Source organism: Scyliorhinus torazame, chromosome 7, assembly GCF_047496885.1.
Source record: "Scyliorhinus torazame isolate Kashiwa2021f chromosome 7, sScyTor2.1, whole genome shotgun sequence".
In the NCBI taxonomy this organism is placed as follows: domain Eukaryota; kingdom Metazoa; phylum Chordata; class Chondrichthyes; order Carcharhiniformes; family Scyliorhinidae; genus Scyliorhinus; species Scyliorhinus torazame.
The window spans coordinates 175166245-175190650 of NC_092713.1; the positions used below are offsets into that span (position 1 = coordinate 175166245).

At 47.1% G+C, this 24406-nt stretch overlaps 1 protein-coding gene across 3 annotated transcripts in view; it reads left to right on the top strand.

The window, feature by feature from the left end:
* The window catches only part of LOC140426717 (uncharacterized), a 719260-nt gene extending 695134 nt beyond the window's left edge, over window positions 1-24126 (top strand). Inside the window, exons 1-2 of one of the 3 annotated variants that reach the window (XM_072511812.1) lie at window positions 16196-16589; window positions 21674-24126. In XM_072511812.1, the coding sequence (XP_072367913.1) occupies window positions 22086-22874 (789 nt within the window). In that variant the 5' untranslated portion in view covers window positions 16196-16589; window positions 21674-22085 and the 3' untranslated portion in view covers window positions 22875-24126. The other 2 variants (XM_072511815.1, XM_072511813.1) reach the window with 2 other exon arrangements.
* The last annotated feature ends 280 nt before the right edge of the window (window positions 24127-24406 follow it).

A 24406-nucleotide genomic window follows, 5' to 3' on the forward strand; every position in this document is an offset into this window, starting at 1 on the left:
CTCCTACCTGTGATTCAGCCCATACTCAACACAGCTCCTACCTGTGATTCATCCCATACTCCATACAGCTCCTATCTGTAATTCATCCCACACTCCACACAGCTCCTATCTGTGATTCATCCCATACTCCACACAGCTCCTACCTGTGATTCATCCCATACTCCACACAGCTCCTATCTGTGATTCATCCCATACTCCACACAGCTCCTATCTGTGATTCATCCCATACTCCACACAGCTCCTACCTGTGATTCATCCCGTACTCCACACAGCTCCTATCTGTGATTCTTTCCGTACTCCACACAGCTCCTATCTGTGATTCATTCCGTACTCCATACAGCTCCTACCTGTGATTCATCCCATACTTCACACAGCTCCTACCTGTGACTCATCCCATACCCCATACAGCTCCTACCTGTGATTCATCCCATACTCCACACAGCTCCTATCTGTGATTCATCCCATACTCCATACAGCTCCTGTCTGTGATTCATCCCATACTCCACACAGCTCCTATCTGTGATTCATCCCATACTCCACACAGCTCCTGTGATTCATCCCATACTCCACACAGCTCCTATCTGTGATTCATCCCATACTCCACACAGCTCCTACCTGTGATTCATCCCATACTCCACACAGCTCCTACCTGTGATTCATCCCATACTCCACACAGCTCCTACCTGTGATTCATCCCATACTCCATACAGCTCCTGTCTGTGATTCATCCCATACTCCACACAGCTCCTATCTGTGATTCATCCCATACTGCACACAGCTCCTACCTGTGATTCATCCCATACTCCACACAGCTCCTATCTGTGATTCATCCCAGACTCCACACAGCTCCTACCTGTGATTCCTTCCGTACTCCACACAGCTCCTATCTGTGATTCATTCCGTACTCCACACAGCTCCTATCTGTGACTCATCCCATACTCCACACAGTTCGTGTCTGTGATTCATCCCATGCTCCATACAGCTCCTATCTGTGACTCATCCCATACTCCACACAGCTCCTACCTGTGACTCATCCCATACTCCACACAGTTCCTGTCTGTGATTCATTCCGTACTTCATACAGTTCCTTTCTGTGATTCATCCCATACTCCACACAGCTCCTATCTGTGATTCATCCCATGCTCCATACAGCTCCTACCTGTGATTCATCACATACTCCATACTGCTCCTATCTGTGACTTATCCCATACTCCACACAGTTCCTACCTGTTATTCATCCCATACTCCACACAGCTCCTACCTGTGACTCATCCCATGCTCCACACAGTTCCTATCTGTGATTCATTCCGTCTTCCATACAGCTCCTTTCTGTGATTCATCCCATACTCCACACAGCTCCTACCTGTGACTCATCCCATGCTCCACACAGTTCCTGTCTGTGATTCATTCCGTACTCCATACAGCTCCTATCTGTGATTCATTGCATCCTCCACACAGCTCCTACCTGTGATTCATCCCATACTCCACACAGTTCCTGTCTGTGATTCATCCCATGCTCCATACAGCTCCTATCTGTGATTCATCCCATACTCCATACAGCTCCTATCTGTGATTCATCCCATACTCCACACAGTTCCTGTCTGTGATTCATCCCATGCTCCATACAGCTCCTATCTGTGATTCATCCCATACTCCACACAGTTCCTATCTGTGATTCATCCCATGCTCCATACAGCTCCTATCTGTGTTTCATCCCATACTCCACACACCTCCTACCTGTGATTCATCCCATACTCCACACAGTTCCAATCTGTGACTCATCCCATACTCCACACAGTTCCTATCTGTGATTCATCCCATACTCCACACACCTCCTACCTGTGATTCATCCCATACTCCACACAGCTCCTATCTGTGATTCATCCCATGCTCCACACAGCTCCTAACTGTGATTCATCCCATAATCCACACAGCTCCTATCTGTGATTCATCCCATACTCCACACAGTTCCTATCTTTGATTTGTCCCATACTCCACACAGTTCCTATCTGTGATTCATCCCATACTCCACACAGTTCCTATCTGTGATTCATCCCATAATCCACACAGTTCCAATCTGTGACTCATCCCATACTCCACACAGTTCCTATCTGTGATTCATCCCATACTCCACACACCTCCTACCTGTGATTCATCCCATACTCCACACAGCTCCTATCTGTGATTCATCCCATGCTCCACACAGCTCCTACCTGTGATTCATCCCATAATCCACACAGCTCCTATCTGTGATTCATCCCATACGCCATACAGCTCCTACCTGTGACTCATCCCATACGCCACAAAGTTCCTATCTATGATTCATCCCATGCTCCACACAGCTCCTTTCTGTGATTCATCCCATACTCCATACAGCTTCTATCTGTGACACATCCCATACTCCACAGAGCTCCTATCTGTGATTCATCCCATCCTCCACACAGTTCCTGTCTGTGATTCATCCCGTACTCCACACAATTCCTATCTGTGACTCATCCCATACTCCACACAGCTCCTACCTGTGATTCATCCCATACTCCACACAGTTCCTGTCTATGATTCATCCCATACTCCACACAGTTCCTATCTGTGATTCATCCCATACTCCACACAGCTCCTACCTGTGATCCATCCCATACTCCACACAGCTCCTATCTGTGATTCATCCCATACTCCATACACCTCCTACCTGTGTCTCATCCCATACACCACAGAGCTCCTATCTGTGATTCATCCCATACTCCACACAGTTCCTGTCTGTGATTCATCCCATACTCCACACAGTTCCTATCTCTGATTCATCTCATACTCCACACAGCTCCTATCTGTGACTCATCCCATACTCCACACAGCTTCTATCTGTGACACATCCCATACTCCACAGAGCTCCTATCTGTGATTCATCCCATACTCCACACAGTTCCTATCTGTGACTCATCCCATACTCCACACAGCTCCTACCTGTGATTCATCCCATACTCCACACAGTTCCTGTCTGTGATTCATCCCATGCTCCATACAGCTCCTATCTGTGACTCATCCCATGCTCCACACAGTTCCTATCTGTGACTCATCCCATACCCCATACAGCTCCTACCTGTGATTCATCCCATACTCCACACAGCTCCTATCTGTGACTCACCCCGTACTCCACACAGCTCCTAGTTGTAACATCCCGTACTCCACACAGCTCCTAGCTGTGACTCATCCCGTACTCCATACAGCTCCTATCTGTGATTCATCCTGTATTCCACGCAGAGGGGCGTGGATAGAGCGGTCATCTATGTGTGGATCCGCAAGTGATGGGTGAGATCCTAAATGAATATTTCTCATCGGCATTTACTGTTGATAATGGCATGGATGTTAGGTAACTTGGGGAAATAAATCGTGATGTCTTGAGGAGTGTACGCATTACAGAGAAGGTGCTGGAAATCTTAAAGCGCATCAGGATAGATTAATCCCCGAGAACCTATGAAGGGTGGCACAGTAGCACAGTGGTTAGCACTGTTGCTTCACAGTGCCAGGGACCCAGGTTCGATTCTCGGCTTGGGTCACTGTCTGTGCGGAGTCTGCACGTTCTCCCTATGTCTGCGTGGGTTTCCTCTGGGTGCTCCGGTTTCCTCCCACAAGTCCCGAAAGATGTGCTTGTTAGGTGAATTGGATATTCTGAATTCCCCCTCTCTGTACCAGAACAGGCGCCGGAATGTGGCGACGAGGGACTTTTCATTGTAACTTCATTGCAGTGTTAATGTAAGTCTACATGTGACAATAAAGATTATTATTATTATTAAATTGTATCCCAGGACATTGTTGGAGCCTAGGGAGGAAATTGCAGGTCCCCTAGCAGATATATTTGAATCGTCGACAGCCACAGATGAGGTGCCTGAAGATTGGAGGGTAGCAAACGTTGTGCCTTTGATTAAGAAGGGCCACAGGGAAAAGCCTGGGAACTATAGACCGGTGAGCCTAACTGTAAGTTGTCAGAAGGTATTCTGAGAGACAGGATCCACAAGCATTTCAATAGGCAAGGACTGATTAGGGACAGTCAGCATGACTTTGTGAGTGGAAAATCATGTCTCACAAAATTGATTTGAGTTTTTTGAAGCGGTACCCAAGCTGGGAGATGAGGGCAGCGCAGTCGGCATTGTCTACATGGATTTTAGCAAGGCCTTTGACAAGGTACCGCATGGTAGGTTGTTGCATAGTGTTGGGTGGGGTTACTGAGTTATGGGGATAGGGTGGCAGTGTTGATCTTGGGAAGGGTGCTCTTTCCAAGAGCCGGTGCAGACTCGATGGGCCGAATGGCCTCATTCTGCACTGTAAATTCTATGATAAGGTTAAATCTCACGGGACCCAGGGTGAGGTAGCCAATTGGATACAAAATTGGCTTGACGACAAAAGACAAAGGGTGGTTGTAGAAGGTCCAAACAGGAGGGCTGTGACCAGCGGTGTGCCTCAGGGATCAGTGTTGGGTCGACTGTTATTTATTATTTATATTAATGATTTTGATGAGAATCAAGGAGGAATGGTTATTAAGTTTGCAGATGACACCAAGATTGGTGGCACAGTGGATAGTGAAGAAGGTTATCTAGGATTGCAACAGGATCTTGATCAATTGGTCCAGTGGGCCAATGAATGGCAGATGGAGTTTAATTTGGATAAATGTGAGGTGTTGCGTTTTGGCAGATCAAATCAGGGCAGGACCTATTCAGTTAATGGTAGGGTGTTGGGAGAGCTACATAACAAAGAGATCTAGGGGTACAGGTTCATAGCTCCTTGAAAGTGGAGTGGCAGGTGGACAGGGTGGTGAAGAAGGCATTCGGCATGCTTGGTTTCATTGGTCAGAACATTGAATACAGGAATTGGGACGTCTGGCTGAAGTTGTACAAGACATTAGTAAGACCACACTTGGAATACTGTGTACAGTTCTGGTCACCCTATTATAGAAAGAATATTATTAAACTGGAAAGAGTGCACAAAAGATTGACTAGGGTGCTACCGGGACTTGATGGTTTGAGTTATAAGGAGAGGCTGGATAGACTGGAACCTTTTTCCCTGGAGCGCAGGAGGCTTAGGTAGGGGTGAACTTCTAGAGGTCTATAAAATAATGAGGGGCATAGATAAGATAGGTAGGCAACATATTTTCCCAAAGATCGGGGAGTCTAAAACTAGAGGGCATAGCTTTAAGGTGAGAAATACAAAAGGGTCCAGAGGGATAATTGCTTAACACACAGGGTGGCGAGTTTCTGGAACGAGCTGCCAGAGGAAGTAGTAGAGGCGGGTACAAATTGTCTTTTAAAAAGCATTTAAGGTCAGCACGGTGGCACAGTGGGTTAGCACTGTAGCCTCACGGCGCCGAGGTCCCAGGTTCGATCCCGGCTCTGGGTCACTGATTCTGTGTGGAGTTTGCACATGTGTTTGCGTGGCTTTCACCCCAACCCAAAAATGTGCAAGCTAGCTGGATTGGCCACGCTAAATTGCCCCTTAATTGGAAAAAAATGAATTGTGTACTCTCAATTTATTTAAAATAAGCATTGAGACAATTATATGGGAAAATGGGTATAGAGGGATTTGAGCCAAATGCAGCAATGGGGACTAGCTTAGTAGTAAAAACTGGGTGGCATGGACAAGTTGGGCCGAAGAGCCTGTTTTCATGCTATAAACCTCTATGACTCTAATGTGGGGCCGTGCCCACTAGTGGCGATATTTGGGATGTCAGACTCAACAGAGCTTCTTGAGGGGAGATGGGCTGATGTCTTGGCCTTTGCTTCCCCGGTGGCCTGGAGATAAGTCCTGCTTGGGTGGAGATCAACGGTGCCCAAAGCCTCAACATGGTTGGGAGACTTGACGGAATTCCTGAGATTGGAAAATATTAAATATGCCTTGAGAGGATCTGAGGAAGGTTCTATTCTGGGTGGAGGCTGTTCATCACTTTCTTGAAGGACCTGTTCGGGCCAGCAGTTGGGTGGTTGGGGGTAGGAGGGAAGGGGAAGAGGGAATGGTTGTGCTGAGGGGAGATGGGGGGTTAGAGTCGTTGGAAAAAAATGTTTTTAATTTCTACTCCAGCTGCAGCCTGTTGTTTTTTGTGCCCAATGTCAGTCAGGAAGAGGAAGAGCTGGCCTGATTCCCTTGTTGGTGGCCTCCTTGGCTCAGTACTGGTGTTTGGAGAAATGCTCAATCAGCTCTCCGATCTCTTCGCTCCTGCTGCAACTAAAGAGAATCTAACCATCACCCCCTCACATTCAATGGCATTACTGTCACTGAATCCCCCAATAACAACATCCTGGGGGGACTACCATTGACCAGGAACTGAACAGGAGGGGCCATAACTATTATGGCTACAAGAGCAGATCGGAGGCTGGGAATCCTGCAGCAAGAAAATCATCTCCTGATTCCGCAAAATCCTGCCCATTTCCTACAAGGCACAAATCAGAAGTGCAATGGGATACTTTGCACTGCCAGCACGGTAGCACAAGTGGATAGCACTGTGGCTTCACAGCGCCAGGGTCCCAGGTTCGATTCCCCGCTGGGTCATTGTCTGTGTGGAGTCTGCACATTCTCCCCATGTCTGCATGGGTTTCCTCCGGGTGCTCCGGTTTCCTCCCACAGTCCAAAGACGTGCAGGTTAGGTGGACTGGCCATGCTAAATTGCCCTTAGTGTCCAAAAAGGTGAGGAGGGGTTATTGGGTTCTGGGGATAGGGTGGAAGTGAGGGCTTAAATGGGTCGGTGCAGACTTGATGGGCTGAATGGCCTCCTTCTGCACTGTAAGTTCTATGTTCTACGTTGGATGAATGCACCTCCAACAACATAACAACATTCAAGAAGCTCGACACCATCCAGGACAAAGCCCACTTGATTGGCATCCCATCTACAAACATTCAATCCCTCCACAACCAACAAACAGTGGCAGCCGTGTGTACCAATTACAAGATGCACGACAAGAACTCACCAAGGCCAGTGTTTTTCAAACTTTATTTCCTGGGACCCACTTTTGCCAACTGACCGAGCTTCGGGACACACTTCGAATGACCTTCGGTACCTACACTAACTGACATTCAGGGCTCACGCCATGTTCGCTTACCCAATCTACTCTGGGTGGAGGCAGTGTCTGGGACACTAAAGTTTTCTTGCCCCATGCAAGAGAAGGAAAGAAAATCATCTAGTTTCCTGTTGTTAATCACTATCCAGTAGCTCCTGGTGCATTGTATTTATGTCAACATTGAGTGATGGCAGGATCAGACATGCCTGTGATGTCTTCCTTGGGGCACGTGCGCGTGAGTGCTGGAGGCCGCAGTGCACTTGCACCTTTCAATGCTGTGACCTCTGAGCTTCATGCTGAGTTAAATTCTTGTTTATACAGGGGAGCGACTTCTCCCTACAAATTATAGAATTGTTACCAGCCACAGGCTCCGCGACACTTCTCACACCCACCTGCAACCCACCCACGGGTCATGACGTGCACTTTGAAAAACCCTACCCTTGGCAGCACCTTCCAAAACTATGACCACTGCCATCTAGAAAGACAAGAGCATCAGATAATTAGGAACCCCACCACCTGGAAGCTCCCCTCCAAGTCACTCACCATCCTGACTTGGAAATATGTCGGCCGTTCCTTCACTGTCGCTGGATCAAAATCCTTGAACTCATTCCCTAACAGCACAGTGGGTGTACCTACACCTCAAGGACTGCAGTGATTCAAGAACAGCAAGAAGTCTTACAACACCAGATTAAAGTCCAACAGGTTTGTTTCAAATCACTAGCTTTCGGGGCACTGCTCCTTCCTCAAGTGAATGAAGTGGTAGGTTCCAGAAACATATATATAGACAAAGTCAAAGATGCAAGACGATACTTTGAATCCAACCATTTGCAGGTAATTAAGTCTTTACATAGAACATAGAACAGTACAGCACCGAACAGGCCCTTCGGCCCTCGATGTTGAGCCGAGATTGTCCGAAACCAAGATCAAGCTACCCCACTCCGTCATTCTGGTGTGCTCCATGTGCCTATCCAATAACCGCTTGAAAGTTCCTAAAGTGTCCGACTCCACTATCACAGCAGGCAGTTCATTCCACACCCTAACCACTCTCTGAGTAAAGAACCTACCTCGGGCATCCCTCCTATATCTCCCACCCTGAACCTTATAGTTATGCCCCCTTGTAACAGCTACATCTACGCGAGGAAATTGTCTCTGAACGTCCACTCTATCTATCCCCCTCATCATCTTATAAACCTCTATTAAAAATCGCCTCCCATCCTCCTTTGCTCCAATGAGAAAAGCCCTAGCTCCCTCAACCTTTCCTCATAAGACCTACCCTCCAATCCAGGCAGCATCCTGGTAAATCTCCTTTGCACCCTTTCCAATGCTTCCACATCCTTCTTATAGTGAGGTGACCAGAACTGCACACAATACTCCAAATGTGGTCTCACCAGGGTCCTGTACAGTTGCAGCATAACCCCACAGCTCTTAAACTCAAGCCTCCTGTTAATAAAAGCTAACACACTATAGGCCTTCTTCACGGCTCTATCCACTTGAGTGGCAACCTTCCGAGATCTGTGGGCATGAACCCCAAGATCTCTCTGTTCCTCACATTCCTCAGAACCCCGCTGTTGACCCTGTAATCCGCATTCAAATTGTTTCTACCAAAATGAATCACTGCGCACTTATCAGGGTTAAACTCCATCTGCCATTTTTTGACCCAGCTCTGCATCCTATCAATGTCTCTTTGCAGCCTACAACAGCCCTCCACCTCATCCACTACTCCACCAATCTTGGTGTCATCAGCAAATTTACTGACCCACCCTTTAGCCCCCTCCTCCAAATCATTGATAAAAATCACAAATAGCAGAGGACCCAGCACTGATCCTTGTGGTACACCGCTGGGAACTGGTGTCCAGTCTGAACACTTTCCATCCACCACCATTCTCTGTCTTCTATGTGATAGCCAGTTACTTATCCAATTGGCCAAAGTTCCCTCTATCCCACACCTCCTTACTTTCTTCATGAGCCGACCATGGGGAACCTTATCAAACGCCTTACTGAAATCCATGTATACGACATCAACTGCTCTATCTTCATCGACACACTTAGTTACCTCATCAAAGAATTCAATCAAATTTGTGAGGCAAGACAAATTTGTGTTGACTATCCCCGATTAGAACATAGAACATAGAAAAATACAGCACAGAACAGGCCCTTCGGCCCACGATGTTGTGCCGAACCTTTGTCCTAGATTAATCATAGATTATCATTGAATTTACAGTGCAGAAGGAGGCCATTCGGCCCTTTGAGTCTGCACCGGCTCTTGGAAAGCGCACCCTACCCAAACTCAACACTTCCACCTAACACCAAGGGCAATTTGGACATTAAGGGCAATTTATCATTGGCCAATTCACCTAACCCGCACATCTTTGGACTGTGGGAGGAAACCTGAGCACCCGGAGGAAACCCACGCAGACACGGGGAGGACGTGCAGACTCCGCACGGAGTGACCCAAGCCGTAATCGAACCTGGGACCCTGGAGCTGTGAAGCAATTGTGCTATCCACAATGCTACCGTGCTGCCCTTGAGAACAAACAAATCTACACTATCATTTTACTGTAATCCATGTACCGATCCAATAGCTGCTTGAAGGTCCCTAATGTTTCCGACTCAACTACTTCCACAGGCAGTGCATTCCATGCCCCCACTACTCTCTGGGTAAAGAACCTACCTCTGATATCCCTCCTATATCTTCCACCTTTCACCTTAAATTTATGTCCCCTTGTAATGGTTTGTTCCACCCGAGGAAAAAGTCTCTGACTGTCTACTCTATCTATTCCCCTGATCATCTTATAAACCTCTATCAAGTCGCCCCTCATCCTTCTCCGTTCTAATGAGAAAAGGCCTAGCATCCTCAACCTTTCCTCGTAAGACCTACTCTCCATTCCAGGCAACATCCTGGTAAATCTTCTTTGCACCTTTTCCAAAGCTTCCACATTCTTCCTAAAATGAGGCGACCAGAACTGTACACAGTACTCCAAATGTGGCCTTACCAAAGTTTTGTACAGCTGCATCATCACCTCACGGCTCTTAAATTCAATCCCTCTGTTGCTGAACGCGAGCACACCATAGGCCTTCATCACAGCTCTATCCACTTGAGTGGCAACTTTCAAAGATGTATGAACATAGACCCCAAGATCTCTCTGCTCCTCCATATTGCCAAGAACTCTACCGTTAACCCTGTATTCCGCATTCATATTTGTCCTTCCAAAATGGACAACCTCACACTTTTCAGGGTTAAACTCCATCTGCCACTTCTCAGCCCAGCTCTGCATCCTATCTATGTCTCTTTGCAGCCGACAACAGCCCTCCTTACTATCCACAACTCCACCAATCTTCGTATCGTCTGCAAATTTACTGACCCACCCTTCAACTCCCTCATCCAAGTCATTAATGAAAATCACAAACAGCAGAGGACCAGAACTGATCCCTGCAGTACACCACTGGTAACGGGGATCCAGGCTGAATATTTGCCATCCACCACCACTCTCTGACTTCTATCGGTTAGCCAGTTAGTTATCCAACTGGCCAAATTTCCCACTATCCCATGCCTCCTTACTTTGTGCAGAAGCCTACCATGGGGAACTTTATCAAATGCCTTACCAAAATCCATGTACACTACATCCACTGCTTTACCTTCATCCACATGCTTGGTCACCTCCTCAAAGAATTCAATAAGATTTGTAAGGCAAGACCTACCCCTCACAAATCCGTGCTGACTATCCCGAATCAAGCAGTGTCTTTCCAGATGCTCAGAAATCCTATCCTTCAGTACCCTTTCCATTACTTTGCCTACCACCGAAGTAAGACTAACTGGCCTGTAATTCCCAGGGTTATCCCTCGTTCCTTTTTTGAACAGGGGCACGACATTCGCCACTCTCCAATCCCCTGGTACCACCCCTGTTGACAGTGAGGACGAAAAGATAATTGCCAACGGCTCTGCAATTTCATCTCTTGCTTCCCATAGAATCCTTGGATATATCCCGTCAGGCCCGGGGGACTTGTCTATCCTCAAGTTTTTCAAAATGCCCAACACATCTTCCTTCCTAACAAGTATTTCCTCGAGCTTACCAATCTGTTTCACACTGTCCTCTCCAACAATATCGCCCCTCTCATTTGTAAATACAGAAGAAAAGTACTCATTCAAGACCTCTCCTATCTCTTCAGACTCAATACACAATCTCCCGCTACTATCCTTGATCGGACCTACCCTCGCTCTAGTCATTCTCATATTTCTCACATATGTGTAAAAGGCCTTGGGGTTTTCCTTGATCCTACCCGCCAAAGATTGTTCATGCCCTCTCTTAGCTCTCCTAATCCCTTTCTTCAGTTCCCTCCTGGCTATCTTGTATCCCTCCAATGCCCTGTCTGAACCATGTTTCTTCAGCCTTACATAAGTCACCTTTTTTCTCTTAACAAGACATTCAACCTCTCTTGTCAACCATGGTTCCCTCACTCGACCATCTCTTCCCTGCCTGACAGGGACATACATATCAAGGACACGTAGCACCTGTTCCTTGAACAAGTTCCACATTTCACTTGTGTCCTTCCCTGCCAGCCTATGTTCCCAACTTATGCACTTCAATTCTTGTCTGACAACATCGTATTTACCCTACCCCCAATTGTAAACCTTGCCCTGTTGCACGTACCTATCCCTCTCCATTACTAAAGTGAAAGTCACAGAATTATGGTCACTATCTCCAAAATGCTCCCCCACTAACAAATCTATCACTTGCCCTGGTTCATTACCCAGTACTAAATCCAATATTGCCCCTCCTCTGGTCGGACAATCTACATACTGTGTTAGAAAAGCTTCCTGGACACACTGCACAAACACCACCCCATCCAAACTATTTGATCTAAAGAGTTTCCACTCAATATTTGGGAAGTTAAAGTCGCCCATGACTACTACCCTATGACTTCTGCACCTTTCCAAAATCTGTTTCCCAATCTGTTCCTCCACATCTCTGCTACTATTGGGGGGCCTATAGAAAACTCCTAACAAGGTGACTGCTCCTTTCCTATTTCTGACTTCAACCCATACTACCTCAATAGGGTGATACTCCTCGAACTGCCTTTCTGCAGCTGTTATACTATCTCTAATTAATAATGCCACCCCCCCCACCTCTTTTACCACCCTCCCTAATCTTATTGAAACATCTATAACCAGGGACCTCCAACAACCATTTCTGCCCCTCTTCTATCCAAGTTTCCGTGATGGCCACCACATCGTAGTCCCAAGTACCGATCCATGCCTTAAGTTCACCCACCTTATTCCTGATGCTTCTTGCATTGAAGTATACACACTTCAACCCATCTCCATGCCTGCAAATACTCTCCTTTGTCAGTGTTCCCTTCCCCACTGCCTCATTACATGCTTTGGCGTCCTGAATATCGGCTACCTTAGTTGCTGGACTAAAAATCCGGTTCCCATTCCCCTGCCAAATTAGTTTAAACCCTCCCGAAGAGTACTAGCAAACCTCCCTCCCAGGATATTGGTGCCCCTCTGGTTCAGATGCAACCCGTCCTGCTTGTACAGGTCCCACCTTCCCCAGAATGCGCTCCAATTATCCAAATACCTGAAGCCCTCCCTCCTACACCATTCCTGCAGCCACGTGTTCAACTGCACTCTCTCCCTATTCCTAGCCTCACTATCACGTGGCACCGGCAACAAACCAGAGATGACAACTCTGTCTGTCCTGGCTTTCAACTTCCAGCCTAACTCCCTAAACTTGTTTATTACCTCCACACCCCTTTTCCTACCTATGTCGTTGGTACCAATGTGCACCACAACTTCTGGCTGCTCCCCCTCCCCCTTAAGGATCCTGAAGACACGATCCGAGACATCCCTGGCCCTGGCACCCGGGAGGCAACATACCTTCCGGGAGTCTCGCTCGCGACCACAGAATCTCCTATCTATTCCTCTAACCATTGAATCTCCTACAACTATTGCTTTTCTATTCTCCCCCCTTCCCTTCTGAGCCCCAGAGCCAGACTCAGTGCCAGAGACCTGGCCGCTAGGGCCTTCCCCCGGTAGGTCATCCCCCCCAACAGCATCCAAAACGGTATACTTGTTTTGAAGGGGAACGGCCACGAGGGATCCCTGCACTGTCTGCCTGTTTGTTTTTTTCCCCCTGACTGTAACCCAGCTATTCTTGTCCTGTACCTTGGGTGTGGTTACCTCCCTGTAACTCTTCTCAATCACCCCCTCTGCCTCCCGGATGATCCGAAGTTCATCCAGCTTCAGCTCCAGTTCCCTAACACGGTCTTTGAGGAGCTGAAGTTGGGTGCACTTCCCGCAGGTATAGTCAGCGGGGACACCGGTGGTATCCCTCACCACCCACATCCTACAGGAGGAGCATGTAACTGGCCTAGCCTCCATCCCCTCTTACCTTACAGAATATAGCTGCTGTGTGGACTAACTAGATCTCCGCCCTCCGACTCTGCTCCCAGTCAGCTACACTTCCTGTAAACTCCTGGCTCTCTTCTCACTCTTTGCGGAAATGTCGGAAACAAAATGAAAGGAGCACCTTACTCCCTCCTCACCTAACTCCCTCGGTCACCAAACTCTCACTATCGCACTCAAAAAGCACCAAATTCAGCACTCCCTCGGTCACCAAACTCTCACTATCGCACTCAAAAAGCACCAAATTCAGCACTCAGTGCAAACCTAGAAGAAGTCAGGGCAATCACCAGAGACTGCCAGGTCTGTGCGGAGTGCAAACCGCACTTCTACCAGCCACACCTTGTGCGCTTGGTGAAGGCCTCCCGCCCCTCTGAATGCCTCAGCGTGGATTTCAAAGGGCCCCTCCCATCCACCGACCATAACATGTACTTTCTCAATGTGGTCGATGAGTACTCCAGATTCCCCTTCGCCATCCCATGCCCCGACATGACGTCTGCCACCGTCATCAAAGCCCTCAACACCATCTTCGCTCTGTTCGGCTTCCCCGCCTACGACCACAGCGACAGGGGATCCTCATTCATGAGCGATGAGCTGCGTCAGTTCCTGCTCAACAAGGGTATCGCCTCGAGCAGGACGACCAGCTATAAACCCCCGGGGAAACGGGCAGGTGTAGAGGGAGAATGGGACGGTCTGGAGGGCCGTACAGCTGGCCCTACGGTCCAGAAATCTCCCGGCCTCCCGCTGGCACGAGGTCCTCCCGACGCACTGCACTCCATTCAGTCGCTCCTATGCACTGTGACTGACACACCCCATGAACGTCTCTTTGCCTTCCCCAGGGAGTCCATCTCCAGGGTGTCGCTCCCAACTTGGCTCGCAGCTCCAGGACCTGTACTCCTCCGTAAGCACGTACGACTCCACAAGGCAGACCAGTTGGTTGAAAGGGTACAGCTACTCCACGCCAACCCACAGTATGCCTACGTAGCATACCCCGACGGCCGCCAAGATACTGTCTCCCTCAGGGACCTGGCACCAGCAGGTTCCACACACACACACCCCTCTGGCCCAGCGCCACCCTCCCCTCCCCCGGCGCACCCAGCCGCAACCCCTGCCCCAGGACAATCCGTCCTCCCCCTGCCCACGCCCTAGGATGAAGAGGATTTCGGCATGCTCCTGGAGTCACCGAGGACCAGACCGGCACTGGAATCGCCGCCACCACTGCGGCTCTCCCAACGGCAGATCAAGGCTCCGGTCTGACTGAACCTATAACTTGATCTGGACTCTTAAAACATCATCCATCTGTGTAATTCTCCTCCACCCCCGCTGGACTCAATTGTTTTTTCTCTGTATTTTAAAACATGTACTTGTGTCTAGTTCTCTACCACCCCCGCCAGACTCAATTTTAACAGGGGGTGAATGTGGTAGTCACCACTGATGTATATATTAGGTGATTTGTGGTAAGGCCCTGTACTACAGGTACGGGGGTAGTTCCCTGCCTGCTGATTCTGCCCAGTAGGCGGAGTATAAATATGTGTGCTCCTGTACAGCAGCCATTTCGCCAGCTGCTGTAGGAGGCCACACATCTTAGTGTATTAAAGCCTCAGTTACATTCAACTCTCGTCTTTGTGTAATTGATCGTGCATCAAGGCTACAGAAACTACTGGATGGAGATTTGGTGACTGTAACTTGAATTCTTTGTCTTGATATAATCACTGCCAAATCTGATGCCTTTTTGAAGATTGGCCCTTTCTTTTCAGCGAAAACCAGATTGTATCAATTCCAAACATTCCAGTAATGAGTTGACAAGATCAGGATTTGCTTTTTGTATACCAGTAATTAATGTTATTCCATGCCTGTTTTAAAAGTGGAGAGGCTATTGCTTCAAGTTCATATCCCAGTGTTTTTTAAATGTGATTAGGGTTTCTGCATCTATCACCCTTTCAGAAACTGAGTTCTAGACGCTCACCACCCTCTGGGTGAAGAAAATACTGCTCTACTCCCCCCTAATCCTTCCATCAATGACTTTAAATCTCTGCTCCCTGATTATTGACCTCTCTGCTCAGGGAAATTAGATTGAAACAGCTGCCTCTGCCACTTCCCTCCCTTCCACTAGCTCATCTGGACAAACTTTCATTAATTCTCCCCCTGCCTGAGTCCCAAACTCACATCTTTCTCTAGTTTCTCTCCTATCTCCCCTCATGTCCTCTCTGAACTAATTTTGTCCATGAACCCCGTCTCCTGTTCCCTTGACCCAATTTCCATTCCTGGTTCCCATGTTAGCTGACATTTTTCACGGTTCTCTCCTCTCCTCAAAGAAACAGCCCTTCACTAATGAATTAATCTAGGACAAAGGTTCGGCACAACATCGTGGGCCGAAGGGCCTGTTCTGTGCTGTATTTTTCGATGTTCTATGAATGGTGGAGCAGGCTCAAAGGGCTGGAAGGCTTTCTCCTGCTCCTATTTTTTATGTTTCTCTGTCCTTGAACATGTTGTTACCTCCCAACTCCTGGTCAAGCAAGACATGACGGGTGAGAGGCAGAATAAGGGGTCAGGCATGGGGATGGCATCATCACTCAAGAGTTGCGAGGTTGCTAGAGAGATCTGGCAAGCACTGAGGGAACAGAATGAATCTTCAAGCCACAAAGTTAAACTTCAACCCTCTCTAATTGCTCTGCTCCACTCTCTTTGTGCCCTCCCTTTTCCTGTGCATGTGGTGATCCCACCAGACCATCGCTGTCTTCGATGCTGTGGGTCTTCCCTCTTCTGATCTGCTGTCAAACACATCCGAGGCTACACTTCCCACACTGATGTTGTCAGTTTGAAAGCCACCGGAGATGAAGAATGCTATTCACACACTGGAAATCTCTGTTAAACATTTACCTGGGGAACTGAGACAGCAGCTGCAATAAGTGAGGCTTTACTGGGACAATGCCAAGTTTAAATCCCCACCTGATCTGCTGCTCAAAGTCACCTCCGTTTCACCATCAGTTTCCCAAGCTTCAGGAAACTCCAGTTATTCCAGAAATATTTGGATTGTCTGTGAGAGACGTCAATCAGAGAGGCCCACCCACTCTGCCCATTCTCTCCTCTTCCTCTCCCACAGCTGCTTCATTTCCTGTAGGGACTGAAAACCAAGTCAGGAGACGGTGAGTGAAGGAGCAGAATTTATAATAATTACATCTCTCAATATCCACACTAATGTTCAGGCAGTCTGACTATCCTGTGGGAATCAGGTGTGGAAATGCCCCTTATTCTGTCTGAGAAGATCCAGCTGAAGAGACCTGTTTACTCGCTGCTTTGTGCTGAACTGTTTGATTGACTGTGTTGGATATTGAGTGTTTATTGGAAGCTTTTCCCTTCTGATTTACAGGCTGAGTTTTGTTGATGGGTCATTCCTGAATATGAGAAGGTGAGGTGTAATTATCTGGCAGGGGCAGAGACACTTTTATTCAAATATCTTTTAATGTCTTCTTTAAAGATTTTACCTAAAGGCCACGGCCTTTCCCAAAAGTCTTGGATTTGACAGCTCAGTGATATATCTGAGAGCTAAATAATAATCTTTATTATGTCACAAATAGGCTTAGTTAACACTGCAATGAAGTTATTGTGAAAATCCTCTAGTTGCCATTTTTCGGCGCCAGTTCGGGTACACGGGGAGAATTCAGAATGTCCAGTTCACCTAACAAGCACGTTTTTCAGGACTTTGGAGAAGAAACCGGAGCACTCGGGGAGAACGTGCAGACTCCTCACAGACAGAGACCCAAGTCTGGAATTGAACTTGGGTCCCTGGTGCTGTGAAGCAACAGTGCTACCCACTGTGCTAAATTTGGGATGTGCAGTCTGAGTGAATGCAGTGTGTCTAATTTCCCAGGATAAACCAAACCCTACAATCAGCTACACTGAAGCAATACTTACCTCAGCTTTCAGCACTTTCTGCCCAGTATGTTTTCTTCAAATAATTTGGGAAACAAGGAAATAAATTTCCAAATCTCTATCGAATTGACATTTCTCCTGAGTGTGTTTTATATTGAACACATATTCTAAGGGTAAAACTTGACTTTGCCTTATGAAACGAGCTCACAGTGAATTGATAGCATACGGAAGAAAGCATATGGAATGTTTGCCTTTATTGGACAGGCTATCGAGTATAAAAACTGGCAAGTCATGCTATAGTTGTATAGAACCTTGGTAAGGCTGCAATTGGAATATTGCACTCAATTATGGTCGCCAGACTACCAGAAGGATGTGGAGGCTTTGGAGAGGGCACAGAAGAGGTTAACCAGGATGTTGCCTGGTCTGGAGGGTGTTAGCTATGTGGAGAGGCTGAATAGACTCGGACTGTTTTCATTAGAAAGATGGAGGTTGAGGGGTGACCTATTAGAGATCTACAAGATTATGAGGGGCATGGATAGAGTAGATGGGCAGGCTCTCTTTGCCAGGGTGGAGGGGTCAGTCACCAGGGAGCATAGGATTAAGGTCCGTGGGGCAAAGTTTAGAGGAGATGTGTGAGACAGGTTTTTTTACGCAGAGGGTGGTGAGTGCCTGGAACGTGTTGCCGGGGAGATTGTGGAAGCAGATACATTAACGGCATTCAAAAGGCATCTTGACAAACGCATGGATAGGATGGGTACAGAGGGATACGGCACAAGGAAGTGCTGAGGGTTTTGGCAAAGGTTGGTATCATGACCGGTACAGGCTTGGAGGGCCGAAGGGCCTGTTCATGTGCTGTATTGTTCTTTGATAGCCTGTTTTACACTCTGTCCGATGTATTTACCATTACTCTCAAGGTGCCTGGGAAGATGGTGGTCTGGGTGGAGGAAAGAAGGTACCCTTATTGTCTGCTCCTGGTTACTATCCAGTGTCCCTCCTGGAAACAGAGGGTATGTGACAGTTAAGTGAGGAAAAAGAAAGGACTTTCACACAAGGGAATATCAGACTGGCACTCACTGTGGAACTGTGTCGAACTGAGGAGTTCAGCCCTTTCAGCAAAGCAGGAGAGGGAGTTGGAAAAATTCATGTAGTTTACTTTAGTGATGGAAAGGGATAGGTATATAATGCAGGGCAAGAGTTATATCTGGGGGAAAGGCAATTATGATGCGATGAGGCAAGACTTAGGATGCATCGGATGGAGAGGAAAACTGCAGGGGATGGGCACAATGGAAATGTGGAGCTTGTTCAAGGAACAGCTACTGCGTGTCCTTGATAAGTATGTACCTGTCAGGCAGGGAGGAAGTGGTCGAGCAAGGGAACCGTGGTTTACTAAAGCAGTCAAAACACTTGTCAAGAGGAAGAAGGAGGCTTATGTAAAGATGAGACATGAAGGTTCAGTTAGGGCGATCAAGAGTTACAAGTTAGCTAGGAAAGACCTAAAGAGAGAGGTAAGAAGAGCCAGGAGGGGACATGAGAAGTCTTTGGCAGGTAGGATCAAGGATAACCCTAAAGCTTTCTATAGATATGTCAGGAATAAACAAATGACTAGGTTAAGAGTAGGGCCAGTCAAGGACAGTAGTGGGAAGTTGTGCTTGGAGTCCGAGGAGATAGGAGAGGTGCTAAATGAATATTTTCCGTCAGTATTCACACAGGAAAAAGACAATGTTGTCGAGGAGAATACTGAGATTCAGGCTACTAGACTAGAAGGGCTTGAGGTTCATAAGGAGGAGGTGTTAGCAATTCTGGAAAGTGTGAAAATAGATAAGTTCCCTGGGCCGGATGGGATTTATCCTAGGATTCTCTGGGAAGCTAGGGAGAAGATTGCTGAGCCTTTGGCTTTGATGTTTAAGTCATCTTTGTCTACAGGAATAGTGCCAGAAGACTGGAGGATAGCAAATGTTGTCCCCTTGTTCAAGAAGGGGAGTAGAGACAACCCAGGTAACTATAGACCAGTGAGCCTTACTTCTGTTGTGGGCAAAATCTTGGAACGGTTTATAAGAGATAGGATTATATAATCATCTGGAAAGGAATAATTTGATTAGAGATAGTCAACACGGTTTTGTGAAGGGTAGGTCATACCTCACAAACCTTATTGAGTTCTTTGAGAAGGTGACCAAACAGGTGGACGAGGATAAAGCAGTTGATGTGGTGTATATGGATTTCAGTCAAGCGTTTGATAAGGTTCCCCACGGTAAGCTACTCCAGAAAATACGGAGGCATGGGATTCAGGGTGATTTAGCAGTCTGGATCAGAAATTGGCAAGCTGGAAGAAGACAAAGGGTGGTGGTTGATGGGAAATGTTCAGACTGGAGTCCAGTTATTAGTGGTGTACCACAAGGATCTGTTTTGGGGCCACTGCTGTTTGTCATTTTTATAAATGACCTGGAGGAGGGCGTAGAAGGATGGGTGAGTAAATTTGCAGATGACATTAAAGTCGGTGGAGTTGCGGACAGTGCGGAAGGATGTTACAGGTTACAGAGGGACATAGATAAGCTGCAGCGCTGGGCTAAGAGGTGGCAAATGGAGTTTAATGCAGAAAAGTGTGAGGTGATTCATTTTGGAAGGAATAACAGGAAGACAGAGTACTGGGCTAATGGTAAGATTCTTGGCAGTGTGGATGAGCAGAGAGATCTCGGTGTCCATGTACATATAAATGATTTGGAGGAAAATGTAACTGGTCTGATTAGTAAGTTTGCAGACGACACAAAGGTTGGTGGAATTGCGGATAGCGATGAGGACTGTCAGAGGATACAGCAGGATTTAGATTGTCTGGAGACTTGGGCGGAGAGATGGCAGATGGAGTTTAATCCGGACAAATGTGAGGTAATGCATTTTGGAAGGTCTAATGCAGGTAGGGAATATACAGTGAATGGTAGAACCCTCAAGAGTATTGAAAGTCAAAGAGATCTAGGAGTACAGGTCCACAGGTCATTGAAAGGGGCAACACAGGTGGAGAAGGTAGTCAAGAAGGCATACGGCATGCTGGCCTTCATTGGCCGGGGCATTGAGTATAAGAATTGGCAAGTCATGTTGCAGCTGTATAGAACCTTAGTTAGGCCACACTTGGAGTATAGTGTTCAATTCTGGTCGCCACACTACCAGAAGGATGTGGAGGCTTTAGAGAGGGTGCAGAAGAGATTTACCAGAATGTTGCCTGGTATGGAGGGCATAAGCTATGAGGAGCGGTTGAATAAACTCGGTTTGTTCTCACTGGAACGAAGGAGGTTGAGGGGCGACCTGATAGAGGTATACAAAATTATGAGGGGCATAGACAGAGTGGATAGTCAGAGGCTTTTCCCCAGGGTAGAGGGGTCAATTACTAGGGGGCATAGGTTTAAGGTGAGAGGGGCAAGGTTTAGAGTAGATGTACGAGGCAAGTTTTTTACGCAGAGGGTAGTGGGTACCTGGAACTCGCTACCGGAGGAGGTAGTGGAAGCAGGGGCGATAGGGACATTTAAGGGGCATCTTGACAAATATATGAATAGGATGGGAATAGAAGGATACGGACCCAGGAAGTGTAGAAGATTGTAGTTGAGTCGGGCAGTATGGTCGGCACGGGCTTGGGGGGCCGAAGGGCCTGTTCCTGTGCTGTACATTTCTTTGTTCTTTGTTCTTTGTACATAGATCCCTGAAAGTTGCCACCCAGGTTGAGAGGGTTGTTAAGGTGTACGGTGTGTTAGCTTTTATTGGTAGAGGGATTGAGTTTCGGAGCCATGAGGTCATGTTGCAGCTGTTCAAAACTCTGGTGCGGCCGCATTTGGAGTATTGCGTGCAATTCTGTTCGCCACATTATAGGAAGGATGTGGAAGCATTGGAAAGGGTGCAGAGGAGATTTACCAGAATGTTGCCTGGTATGGAAGGAAGATCTTATGAGGAAAGGCTGAGGGACTTGAGGCTGTTTTCGTTAGAGAGAAGAAGGTTAAGAGGTGACTTAATTGAGGCATACAAGATGATCAAAGGATTAGATCGGGTGGACAGTGAGAGCTTTTTTCCTCGGATGGTGATGTCTAGCGCGAGGGGACATAGCTTTAAATTGAGGGGAGATAGATATAAGACAGATGTCAGAGGTAGGTTCTTTACTCAGAGAGTAGTAAGGGCGTGGAATGCCCTGCCTGCAACAGTAGTGGACTCGCCAACACTAAGGGCATTCAAATGGTAATTGGATAGACATATGGACGATAAGGGAATAGTGTAGATGGGCTTTAGAGTGGTTTCACAGGTCAGCGCAACTTCAAGGGCCGAAGGGCCTGTACTGCGCTGTAATGATCTATGTTCTATGTTTCCTTTTCCTGTTTTACAGAAGGATTGCACCATACTGCACCAGAGAATACAGAGGATAGACACCACAGATAGGTCCTGACCTTCACCCAAGGAACAACTGCACAATTGTGGACAGACATACAGTCCCTTCACAGCATTGATCTACACAGAGAAGGCTGGGCGGTGAAACCATCATCTAGAAATCAGTCCGGTTGGGGAGCTTTGACATACCGTCAGATAGAAACTGGTCAATGGTGAGGCGCCTTCCATCAGAACCAGCCTTTCCGAATGTTCTGCTGTGGGCTGTGAGACTGGTGTGAGTGAGCTCCAAGTGTAGTGAAAGCTTCAATCATTCATCGAACCACTGACTGATTCCCACAAGTGTGAGGTGTGTGAGGAGAGCTCCACGGGCTCATACATTTTCTATGTGCTGTTAAGATCAGGACTGTTACATGGAAGAGAAACCATTCAAGTGTGACGTTTGCAATAAAGCTTTTGTGACATCTTCAAGCCTCCTGATACACCAGAGGATTCACACAGGGGAGAAACCCTTCAGGTGTGATGTCTGTGAGGCAGCTTTCACGCAATCCTCCAACCTCCAAACACACCATAGGATTCACTCGGGGGAGAAACCGTTCAAGTGTGAGGTGTGCAACAAATCATTCTTGCAGTCATCAGCTCTTCGCAGACATCAACGCATTCACACAGGCGAGAAACCATTCACGTGCGAGGTGTGTGACAAATCATTCTCACGATCAATGACCCTCCTCGATCACCAGCGTATTCACACAGGGGAGAAACCTTTCAGGTGCGAGATGTGTAATAAATCATTCTCACGGTCATCAACCCTCCTTGAACACCAGCACATTCACACGGGGGAAAAACCATTCAGATGCGAAGTGTGTGGCAAATTGTTCATGCGTTCATCAGACCTCCGTGTCCACCAGCGCATTCACACAGGAGAGAGACCATTTGTGTGTGAGGTGTGTAACAAATCATTCTCAGACTCATCAGCCCTCCGGGAACACCGACGTATTCACACAGGGGAGAAACCATTCACGTGTGAAGTGTGTGACAAATCATTCACACAGTCATCAACCCTCCATGCACACCAACGCATTCACACAGGAGAGAAACCGTTCACATGTACAATTTGTGAAAAATCATTTTCACAGTCTCGATCATTCCGTGTACACCAATGTGGTCACATTGAAGTAACCCATCTAGTGTCAGGTGTGTAACAAAACCATCACAACATTTTCAAGTTCCTGTTCCAACGGACAGTCGACACGGGGAAAACAATTTACCTGTGAGATGTGTGACAAATCATTCACAGTTAGATCAGAGGGTCCACATAGAGGAGTATCCCTTCAAATGGTTTGCACTAAAGCTTTCCTCAGATGTTTACCCTCCTGGGATAGAAGAGGATTTATGCAGGAGAGAAAGTCCTGAGGTGTGATGTTTCTGACCAGGTTTTCACCCATTCCTCTGATCTCTTGAATCTCCAGCAGATTCACACAGGAGAGAAACCATTCAGGTGTGAGATGGGTGACAAGGCTTTCTCACAGTCAGTGTGTCTCCTGTTAATAACAATAATCGCTTATTGTCACAAGTAGGCTTCAATGAAGTTACTGTGAAAAGCCCCTAGTTGCCACATTCCGGCGCCTGTTCGGGGAGGCCGGTACGGGAATTGAACCGGTGCTGCTCCATTGTTCTGCATTGCAAGCCAGCTATTTAGCCCACTGTGCTAAACCAGCCCTATTCCACCAACACAAACAAAGGGGGAAACCCGATTGGTGTGAATTGTGTAATAAAACCATCACACAGTTTTTGAACCTCCTGGAACATCAGTGAACCCACATGAGAACTACTTAACATTTTTTTGCCAATCTGTCATCAGAGTGTGAGTTCAGTGCAAAGGATATTCAGTGATATTGAGGCATTAAGCAAAGAAGCAGCTCTCACTCATATCAAACAACAAGTGACGACAATGTCAGTGCTGAAGTACTATGATGTCAATGATGAAGTCACCCTACAGTGAGATGCCAGTGAAACAGGGCTTGGAGCAACTACAGCAAAGAAACCAGTTGTGTTTATATCCAGAGCATGAACACAGATGATATGGTGCTGTGCATAAATTGAGAAATTGGATATTGTCTTTTTTATGAGCACATCAACCAGCATTTGTTTGGGAGAGAGAAAGTGATGGTAGAATCTGACCACAACCACATGATATTTCTCAAACTACTTCTATCTCCTCCAAAGTGTTTACACAGGATGGTCCTTCATTTGTGAGCACTTGAACTCTTCAAAGGGCAGGCAAAATTGGAACAGACTAGAAAAAACAAATAGTTTGTTTGTTCAAGTGTGATCATTTTATTTTTATGTGGAGTAACTTGTAAACAAAAAGGGGGATGTTTGGATAAGTTCCTTTGTACACTGTGGCTTCCGAACTTGTCATTTTTCCAGCTGAATAAAACTTTGCTTATTGCAGCTGTTGTCTCAGTTCCTCGGGGTAAATGTTTAACAGAGATTTCTAGTGTGGGAATCACACTCTTCATCCTCAGAGGCTGTCAAACTGACAACATTAGTGTAGGATGTGCAGCTTTGGGTGTGTTTGACAGCAGATCAGAAGAGGAAGACACACAGCAACCAAAGTAATGATGATGTGCAGTGGTGGAATCAGCACATACACAGGAGAGAGGGACACAGCAAGGAAGAGGCACAGGAGAGAGGGACACAGAACAGAGGGGCACAGGAGAGAGATACATGA